This window comes from Mustela nigripes, chromosome 10, assembly GCF_022355385.1.
Source record: "Mustela nigripes isolate SB6536 chromosome 10, MUSNIG.SB6536, whole genome shotgun sequence".
Taxonomy (NCBI): domain Eukaryota; kingdom Metazoa; phylum Chordata; class Mammalia; order Carnivora; family Mustelidae; genus Mustela; species Mustela nigripes.
The window spans coordinates 17,976,755-17,987,399 of record NC_081566.1 but is presented as its reverse complement, the minus strand read 5'-3'; the positions used below and the strand labels follow the sequence as shown (position 1 = coordinate 17,987,399).

Sequence of the window (10,645 nt, the reverse complement as noted above, 5' to 3'; positions counted from 1 at the left end):
ATGACACAGGTGGACCCCCAGGAAAGGCGGGGCAAGGTGTCTCCTCTCTGCAGCTTGAGTGAGGAAGCTCATGACCCCCGGATCCTGAGCGTGAGCTTAGACAGAGAAGATGAGGATGGTGGGGAGGCAGGAGACAAAGGGAGCCCTGGGGACCCTGATCACCAGGTCTATCCAAGAAACAGCTCGCAAGAGACTCAAGACAGTCCTGACTTGCCCTGGCATCATCCACCCAGTGAAGAAGAGAAATTCTCCAGCCCCGTTAGTGCCGGGGGCGTCGGGAAGGAACCGACAGTGAAGCCTGGAAAGAAGGCCGGCTGGGGAAGCGGTGAGTCCAAGATCACCCGGAACCAGGACTCCCCTGGACCAGGCACGCCTCCGAGGACCCTCCCTAGCGACCTGTCGCACAAGTTGTTAGGTCGGTCGCAACCGTTTAGGGACACACTACCTGCCGGAGATGATGGAGACTCCAGGGCAAACCTGGACGCTGCCTTGGGGGTCCCATCCAGCTTCCCTGAGACGGGAAGAGATTTCTGTGCACAGAGAGGCGTAGACACGTCCCCAGACAGCTCCTCTCCGATGTGTTTCCCCAAGCCGGGGGGCAACTGGGACCTCCCCACGCAGGAGACGCGCACCCCGGCCCGGGGTTCTGTCCCCCCAGCCAGTCTGGCAGCAGCGATGCTGGCCAAAGCGCGGACCCGCAGGAAGGGCCAGAAGCTGGAGGGTGCGCATGAGGCGGGGCAAGGAGAGGCACATCCGTATAAGTGCCTGAGGGGAGGAAGGGCCTTCCAGAAGCCCAGCAATCCTCTGGGTCCCTCGCAGCCGCGGGGCACCAAGCCTTATGCCTGTGAGCTGTGCGGGAAGACCTACTCTCACCGGGGCACGCTCCAGCAGCACCGCCGCCTGCACACGGGCGAGCGGCCCTACCAGTGCCCCTTCTGCGACAAGGCCTACACTTGGTCCTCCGACCACCGCAAGCACATCCGCACCCACACCGGGGAGAAACCCTACCCGTGCCCGGACTGCGGGAAGGCCTTCGTGCGTTCCTCCGACCTGCGCAAACACCAGCGCAACATGCATAGCAACAACAAGCCCTTCCCGTGCGCCGAGTGCGGTCTGACTTTCAACAAGCCACTGTCGCTGCTGCGCCACCAGCGCACGCACCTGGGCGAGAAGCCCTTCCGCTGCCCCGCTTGCGACAGGGAGTTCGCCGTGGCCAGTCGAATGATGGAGCACCAGCGTGTGCATTCAGGCGAGCGGCCCTTCCCCTGCCCCACCTGCGGCAAGTGCTTCACCAAATCCTCCAACCTGATCGAGCACCAGACGCTGCACACTGGCCAGAGGCCCTTCAAGTGCGCCGACTGCGGCGTGGCCTTCGCGCAGCCCTCGCGCCTTGTGCGCCACCAGCGCATCCACACGGGGGAGAGGCCCTTTCCTTGCACCCAGTGTGGCCAGGCCTTTGCCCGCTCTTCAACCCTGAAGCGGCACCAGCAGATCCACTCCGGGGAGAAGGGCTTTCTCTGCGCCGAGTGCGGCAGGGCCTTCCGAATCGCCTCGGAGCTTGCCCAGCATATTCGGGTGCACAACGGGGAGAGGCCTTACCAGTGTGAGGATTGCGGCCAGGCCTTCACCAGGTCCAATCACCTCCAGCGGCACCGAGCCAAGCACAGCACCTGCAAAAAGGAGACCATCCCCTCCTCCTCTGATGAGTGAGGGCTCGAGCCGCTAAGTCTCAGGGAAGGTGAAGACGCTGTCGGACCTCACTGCCTGGAGCCCTCCTTCATGGACAAGCCCATTCACATGGTAATGTCACCTAGCCCCACTGGCCAGCCTTTCCTCCCAGTGAGTCCTGGCCATGGGTGGTCCATTTGATAAAAGTGTTTGATCTCTTGTGTAAAAAGTAACAGGAGGGCTGGCACCTATGTGGGGTTTCCTATCTGTCTTTCTTCCAAATCTCAGAGGCCGTACTCCATTGGAAAAAGATAAGAAACTGTAGTGAGAACTGGTCAAGAGTTGAGTTCCGTGGTGGGGGAATCTCAGTGGGTTGGGAATGATATCCTGGGCACTGTGCAAGCCTCGAGGGATACAGTGAAAAAAAAGGTTGTCCTGTCCTGCCCTCAAGGCCATGTGCAAATACTAAGAAGACCTCAGGGGCTGGTCCTCTTGGGGAGAAAGGTACTTCTCAGTTTTTACATGAATAAGGGAATTCCTAGAAGTGGTCTCTGTGAGCACCTCTTTCAAAGCAGCAAAACCTCTCTGAGGTTAGCTCAGACCCAGCCAGACAGCCCATTATTTCACTTTCCTGCCAAAATTACTTTACCCTTGGGAAATGGGTCTCAGCTTTGAGGTGGAGAAGGCCTTTGTCTTAAAGAGAGGGAAGTTTATATCCTATGTTTTGGAATCAAAAACACAAGTTTTTTTTTTTTTTTTCTGTAAGTCCAGAAAAACCTTAATATCTGAAAAAGAAGTCCCTTCCTCTTTACAGTCAAATACAGTAAGTTGGATCGAACCTAAGTCTCACCCACAAAATTTACATCAGCTTCCTGTCTGGCCACCTTTTCCCTTGTTCCCAACTTGGGAACTTCAACCATATGTAATTTACAGAGAGTAATATGCCCACTTAGAGAGAGATATGTAGCATTTCTCCAAATGGGCATGATCGTAATTCAAGAAACCTCTTAGATTCATTTAAGTTTTCTAGGTCATTAGCTCCGATTTGAAGTAAAGAAAATAGAATAGCCCTTGCCCAAGTGCCAATTGGTTTGCCTTTGTTTCAAAGTCTTAAAACCAAGTTTGGAAACCCTCATGATTCACAATTACTCTCCAATGAGGTTATTTGAAATCTGTGTATTACCAACAGTCATTCTTCAAAATGTATTGACTTTCTATCATTTGAAATCAGTAGTTCTTAGCTCTGGACCCAACTGCAAAGAATTCATGACTTCACAGATTTCCTTTGATGCACAGGGGCAAACATGGAATAAGATATCCCAAAAGAACATATAGTACTCTCCTTTGGTGGATATCTTTAACATATTCCTAAAATTGCCACCAAAGGGTGCTAAATCTGAATTTCTTTTGAATTCTCCCTCGACACATGGGAGACAAAGAGAAGTGATACATGTTGTCATACTTTGTTTGATAAAGGCAAACTTAGTAAAAGAGTTTGACTTCAGGCCTGGAGGTTTTGTGTCTTAACTCCCTTGGACACATCTACATGTCCAACCAACAGAATTAGGTGGTTTAGGGTCTGGCATGAGGGGCAATGCTTGAGGTATTAGTCCATCCCCATCCTTTGCCTTGGCTTCAGCTTCTGTATCTGCATTGGCTAATCAGGAGTGATAATAAGGCAGCAATAAAAGTTGGAGTTATCCCACCAGGAAAGGAAAGTTGGCTAAAGGCATGGGTATTAAATTGGTAAATGTTGTAAAAAATCAACCATAGCATTGTGATTATGAACAGCATAAAGGCTTGTATATTTTTCCTGGTTAACCAATGAAATCTTTGAAGACTGAAGTCATTGTTTCTTTTCTTTGTATTTTTTTTTAAAGATGGTTGTTAGTACAATTTTGATAATTAAAATATTTAATTTGTTTCCATAAATTTTTAAGGCTGTTGTTCCCCAAACCAGTTCACAGAATGGCTGTAGAGAAGGTACGTGAGCTGTTTCTTGACCATACAACCTGCTGAATCCTAGCTTCGAATATTGAAACAAGTCTGCAGGTCATTGTGGATTCTAATCTTTTAAGCTTCCCCTATTTTCTGACGCACAGCCAAGTTGGGACCACTGGTCTATTTAATCATTGGTGATAATTTCCTTTTATCATCTAGCCAGCAGATAGCATGAAAATGAGCAGGCAATCAGGATGAGATCACAACAGAATGAGACTAAAAATAGGTTCAAGCTTCTGGAACACCTCCTGACAAGGATACGATGGACTCAAGCTATCAAGCAGGTTGTGAAGTGGTTGCATAATCTCATTTCTGCAGATGATGTGCAGTATCTCTGTGTAGCTTCCAGATGGGCACACCTATGGGGAAAAAGTGTGTCCTTTTTGTTACTAGGCAGAAAAAAACAGGTTAGCTTGTGCTGGGTATCTTTGGAGCTACATACTGTGTTTCTGGAATATAAAGGATTGTAATATACTGAACAGGCAAAGAGAAGTTCAATAATCCTTCAGTAGTGTCACTTAATCAGGTCACATTTTAAGGAAAATTCTCCCAACCAGTATTTTCTCATACCAGCTGCAAGGGTCATGTTGAATATGTATTGCAGGGGGATGCAATCCCCTTACTGTAGCCACAGGTCATTGGGCTGGACAGTGAAAGGTCACAATTCATGGAGTGGAGAAGCAGATACAAAGGAGAAGACAACCATCTACTAACTGGTGTGGCATAAATTCTGCCCAGTGAAGTCTGCAGTCCAAAGCAGGGGCATTTGAATCCTCTGTTTATAGAAGAATCAGTATTTGAATAAGGTTATTCTGTCTCAGATTGTTATCCCAAATAATAGTGAACTGCTTTTCTAGTTCTCTATAAACCTTCACATCATAGCAGACGATCTTGTTTCCCCATTCTGTAATTAAAAATCAGAGCAGGGCCTTCTTTGCAATAGAATTTAGAGCTTCTCTCTAGACTAGTGCCATTTCCGCAGGTTAGTTTGCCAAAATTAATTTGGATATACCAAATAAAAATGATCATTTATAAGACTCAACTAAATAAACATTCCCTTGATAGTGTCACCAGAGTTCCCAGTCATCACGATCCATATCCTTTAGATAATAGTGATAATAATTATCACCTTACGTAGTATTCAGTGTGCCTGGGTTTTAAGTGTTTCATACATATATTAACTATTGAAATGTTAAAGTAAACCTATGATGATAATTATCTTTAATTTTAAGAAGAGGAGATCAAGAGACAAAGAAGTTATATAGCCCAAGACATTAGGGCTAAGGGGTAGCATAATGATGTTTCAACATTTAGGCATTCAGTGGAGGCAATTAATGGCTCCAGAGACTGCTGTTAACCACAGGGCCAACTGCCTCTCTTTGGCATGGAAGAAGACTCTGCAATTATTGGTGACATGCATTTTCAAAAGTAGGTGACCATAAATTCAAGAGATGATAAAGGCTGAAACACAGCACAGCAGAAATTTGGCTTGACCCAGGAAGGAAGACCTAGTGGATTTGGGATTGACAGCTGTTAATCATTAACCCCTTAGAGAAGCTGTCGAGAAGCCAGCCAGGAAAAAGGGGTTGGAGGCGATAGTTCCTTGAAGGCCCACCAAGGGTTCATTTCCCTAATGAAACATTCTGTGTCTACGCCATACACAGAAAATTACACCAGCAAAGAATCTTGACACTCAACACTTACACAAAATTTTATCATCCAAATGCATGCACATTAAACAGCTATATTACCTCTGATAGAAACCCAACAGATCACCCAGGAGTTCCAACTAAGCCTTCAAAATTCTTGCAGGGAAGGAAATGATCAATTTAATACTCATATTAGAATACTCAAACAGATGTCTTTGCTAGACTCAGAACTAGACTGCAGACTACAAACTCAATGACCCATGAAAATATCGCCAAAGATGGAATGACAATGTTTCATTGAGCCAGAAAATGGTGTCTTTTTAAAGTTGAGAGCGAAGCTCATTTTTAACTTCAGTTGCCTTCTCTCTATTCCATTCCAGAACAATTAAAATTTTTCCACAATGGCTAGATAATATTTTTCCATGTTTTCTCCTTAATGACTTCCCACAAACTCAGTCAAATTGGCTGAGTCTCACTGTCTCAGGAGTGTCAGGCACTCAGTAGACCGGAACCATGAACAGTGAACCTGAACCTGAACAGTGGATAAATGGGGCTTCTATAAAGCCTAAGCTAATAATTAGGATTTAAAGTAAAGCTGACCCCTTCTGTAAAGCAAAGAGAATATAGAGGAGGTCCAGGACAAGAAGGGAAGCAAGGATCTTCTGTGGTCGTTCAATGAGGTCAAGGACAAGTGGGATTCGTAAGTAAGATGAAGAGATGTTCAAGACTTCAGAGGTGGAGTCAATAAGGTTTGGTTCCAAGGTAATAACAACTACCAAACAGTGAACACTTTTAGGGTTGTGGCACAACCTCTAGCATCCCAGCTAATCCCTACCACAGTCGGTTTAGGGAGACTCTTAAAAAATATTTCCACGTGGAATATGTAACTCTTTTCTTGGAAAGCAAATAAGATTAATAGTTCTTGGCTGTTGTCTATCAGTATTGTTAAGCAAAGATCACTAAGGCCTTTGTCCTCCTTCTAAGAAAAAGGTTGCATATCTGTCACACGGAGAACATGCAGCAAATCCCCCACCTTTCAGTTTAGAAATTATGCTTGCTTACATTTTTACTTTCTGCAGTTATGGTGGTGTAAAAAATATGCCCACATAAGTGTCCATCAAGGGATGAATGGGTAAAGAAGTTCCGGTGTACACATAAACACACACAATGGAATATAACTTAGCCGTGAGAAGAAGGACATCTCCCCCCACACAAAGACATGTTGGGGACATAAAGTATGTCCCAGACTGAGAAAAACAAATGCTGTGTGATGTCACTTATATGTGGAGCATAAAAAAAATCAAACTTATAGAACCAGATACAAGGGTGGTTGCCAGAGGCTGGGAGTGGGAGAACTGTGGAGATGTTGGTCGAGGGGTGTAGACTTTCAGCCATAAGCTGAATGAGGCCTGAAGATCTGATGTAAAACACAGTGACCACAGTTGGTAACATTGTATTGTGTAACTGAAATATGTGAAGAGAGTAGAACTTCAGTGTTTTCACCCCCACCCCAAAAAAGATAAATATGTGAGGTGACAGATGTGTTAACTAGATGGGGAGAGACCCCTCACAATGTACATGTGTATCAAATCACCACAATGTGTACTTTAAATATCTTACAGTTTTTTTGTGTCAGTCATACCTCAATAAAGCTGAACTTTAAAAAAAAAGAATTTAAAAATTAACTAAAAATTTAAAAATACGTCTACAAATTCTGTGATATGCCTCCCTTCAAGAAGTCAGCCTAATCTCTTTCCTTTTTTGTGTAGGCTACACTCAATGACTTGGTTCTAATAAATACAATAAAGTAGAATTGTCAGTGCACAGCTTCTGAAGCTCGATCACAACCAGCATTGTGGCTTCCACTGTTTGCTTGATATCTCTCTCTCCTTCTCTCTCTCTCACCCCCTTGCCCATCATTACTTGCTCTGAGGGAAGCCAGCCACCGTGTCGTGAGCAGCCTTATGAAGAGGGCCTTGTGGTGAGGAGATGGTTAACAGCCACATCGGTGAACTTGTAGGGGACCCATTAACCCCAGCCGAGAGTTCAGAATGACTGCACATCTGGCTGACGACTGGATTGAAACCTCACAAGACACCCAAAGCCAGAACTATTTATCTAAGTGGCTCTCAAATCCCTGATCCTTGGAAACTGTGTGAAGTAATAAATGCTTATTATTTTAAACTGGGAAGCTTTGCTTGGTAATTTGTAAATGCAGCAATAGCTAACAAGATGTAATGTGGAGAATATGAGTGAGAATGTAGTCATTAGGTGTCATCATGAGCTCTGATTTCTGCCCTAAGAAAATTGACAGAGGGTTGGAACACATCTCCACTTCCTGTCACCACATTCACCTCTACCCCTAACCAATAGTTACTGTGAAGGCTGGCAGAGGTTCAGCTGGTATTCAGGAAGTCCTTGCCTTTGCCAAGTGGAGGTCCTAAATCTAGGACCCAGCAAAAGGGAGGATTCAGATCCACTGTGGATAATATCTAGATACCAGGACCACATTTGATAAGGAATAATAACAACGAAACCCTTTAACCCTTTTGATTATCTTTTTTTTTTTTTTTTTTTGGCAGGGGTGAGTACTGCAGTTCCTAACTCATGGAGATAAGTGAGCTAATGCATGGTCTTCCCTAGAAAGTGGAGAAATCCCTAATTCTTTAGAATCCAGAACACAGCCCCATGAAAGTAGTGTTATCCCCACTTTTCAGATAAGAAAACAAAGCTGTGGAAAGCATTAGCAACATATACAAACAAGATCACATAGCTAGGAAGCATGGAACCAGAGCCCCAGCTCAGATCTGCACAGCTGAACTGCATCCACCTTACAGTGGGGGCGGGAGTGTGGACCTAAGACCCAGCCCCAGCTCCTCCCTTGGCTCACTGGGCAGTCGGTGTTCCTTCTGCTATGAACACTGTCTCCCTTCCTAAACCCACTACCCTGCCCTCAGCCTCCTGTGAGAACCACAGCCTCCTTTTCCATTTCTCCTTCTCCCCCTCACCTTGGAATTCCTATCTTCAAGGACCAACGGGTTTAATGAGGCAGAGCAGTTGAGTAAGAGGGTAACGTAGACACAAGGGTGAGGAAACTGAGGCCCCTGTTTGGTACTTCTCAATTCATGTTCCTGAAAGGGAAGTGGGGAAACAAATACATAGACACCTAGTTTTTCCATTTTGAGACTGTAAAATGTGTGTGTACAAAAAGAGGGATTTGGGGCATCAGTGTAGGGAACTATCTGGGAAAGGCACCTTCCTGGTTCTTTTGAAGTCACAGGACCCACATCTGGAAACATATATTTAGTAATTCTCTGCCAACCTAGGACTTGTATAACTCTAAACAGACAACACAGAGAGGCAGTTAATGTGCATCTTATCTTCCCCCGTGCAATTAGGTCCACAACCATAATGTCTAGATGTCTGCATGTGAGTGTGCATGAGTCACTTGTATTAGTATCCTTTGGCTGTGGAACAAAGTACCACAACTTAAGTAGCTCCCAACAACCGTAACGTATCTCCTTAGTATTCAGGAAGCTGGAAGTCTGAAATTAGTATCACTGGGCTAAAATCAAGGTGTCAGCAGGGCCAGACTCCCCCAGGAGGCTCTAGGAGAGAATCTTGTTTCCTTGTCTTGGGACTGCATCATCCCAATCTCTGTCTCTATAGTCATTTTTGTCTTCTTTTCTGTCTGTGTCAAATCTCTCTTTGCCTTTCTCCTCTAAGGGCACTATGATAGCATTTAGAGTTAACACACATCTTCCAGGAAATCTCCCCATCTCAAAATCCTTTACCACATTTATAGGTTCCAAGGACTAGCATCTTTAAGTACTACCTTTAGGTGACTGCTGTTCAGCTGACTACATTACTGCAAAACAAATAGTATCAGGTCTTTCTTGTGGCCATGAATGTTAAGTGATAATCATTTATTTCACTTCAGGTAGCTGAAAGGACAGTAGAAATATAATTTGTCCTGTCACTTAAGCAAAGAAAGTTTGGAACTCCAGTGGGCCTGAGAGATCACTATTTTACAAGTGAGGAAGCTACAAATTGCACAGCTCCCAGGGGCAGTTCAGAGCTCTATCTATCCTATCAGATCTTCTCTTTTACTTTTATGTGGTTTGATTTCTACCCTTTAAATTAACTAAAGATCATAATTTTAATGGGATCTGTTAATTTCAGAAATTATGGTAGATTTAAATAATCCTTAGAACAGATATTAAGATGGAAATGTTTACATGTTCTTTTTATACTAATAAAATGGCTTTCAGATTGCATTTTCAACTCTCAATCTGTAGCCATTTCTGTGCCCTAAGAGCCATTCATCATGCCTTTTTCCATCTCAATGAAACTCTCTACTTAAGTTTTGGAATTATTCCATCACCATATTAGTTATTCCAGATTGTTTCCTACCATCACCAACTATTAACTGGGAAAAGTAAAACAAAACAAAACAAAAAAAAAAACTGGGCAGAAACAAGTTTACAATTTCAGCATGTAATTTTCCAAATTCTTCTCCTTCCACCAAATTCCAAAAAATCTTAAAACACACTTCCATCGTGCAAAAGAGGTTAATGCCAGTATAATCACAAGTGTAAAAGAAGGCATTCATTACAGGTATATTAAAGATGATGTTTTTGTAATGATATATTAGTTCCAGGAGAATCCATAAAGAACTAAAGACAATGATGAAATTGGAGTGAACGAGATCAAAGTCACTCCCTAAATTTTGTAAAGTAATTCTGAACAGGCTCTTTGAGAATCCAATAAAAGCTATAGATCCTATCAAAATAATGCACATTACCGATGTTTTCCTTTGTGGTTTCAGGGAGCCACTGACTTTGTAAAGCCCATCAATTGGTATGAATGTCCATTAGATTGATTTCATTTCCAAATGTGAGTTCAGTACCCTAACCCAGGAACTTAAGTCAGTTACAATAGGAAAGGACTGTAGCAGACTTACAAACTAAGTCCACCGAAGACACTCTTTTGGATGATTTTTAAAAAGGGGGGGGGAACCAAACAGAAGATTACTAAGACAACTCACACTCCAAAGCGTTGAGTGGATTTCTTAAAATATGGAAACGAATTCACTACTAACATGATATGGGAAGTTAGCCATATTTTCTTTTATAAAAGTAACAACCACTCCTGGAATATATAAAATTTGTATGTGTAGGTTGAAAAGTTACAAGTTGGTAGAGGAGGAGTCAAGATGGCGGAGAAGTAGCAAGCTGAGTCTGCTTCAGCTAGCCGGAGATCAGCTAGATAGCTTATCTAAAGATTGCAAACACCTGAAAATCCATCGGCAGATCGAAGAGAAGAAG

The 10,645-nt window shown here is 43.9% G+C and overlaps 1 protein-coding gene across 1 annotated transcript; it reads left to right on the top strand.

Annotated features, from left to right (window-relative positions):
* On the top strand, positions 1–1,710 carry ZNF648 (zinc finger protein 648). Its single transcript, XM_059414022.1, has one exon. The coding sequence runs from the start codon at positions 1–3 to the stop codon at positions 1,708–1,710; it is 1,710 nt and encodes a 569-aa protein (XP_059270005.1).
* The last annotated feature ends 8,935 nt before the right edge of the window (positions 1,711–10,645 follow it).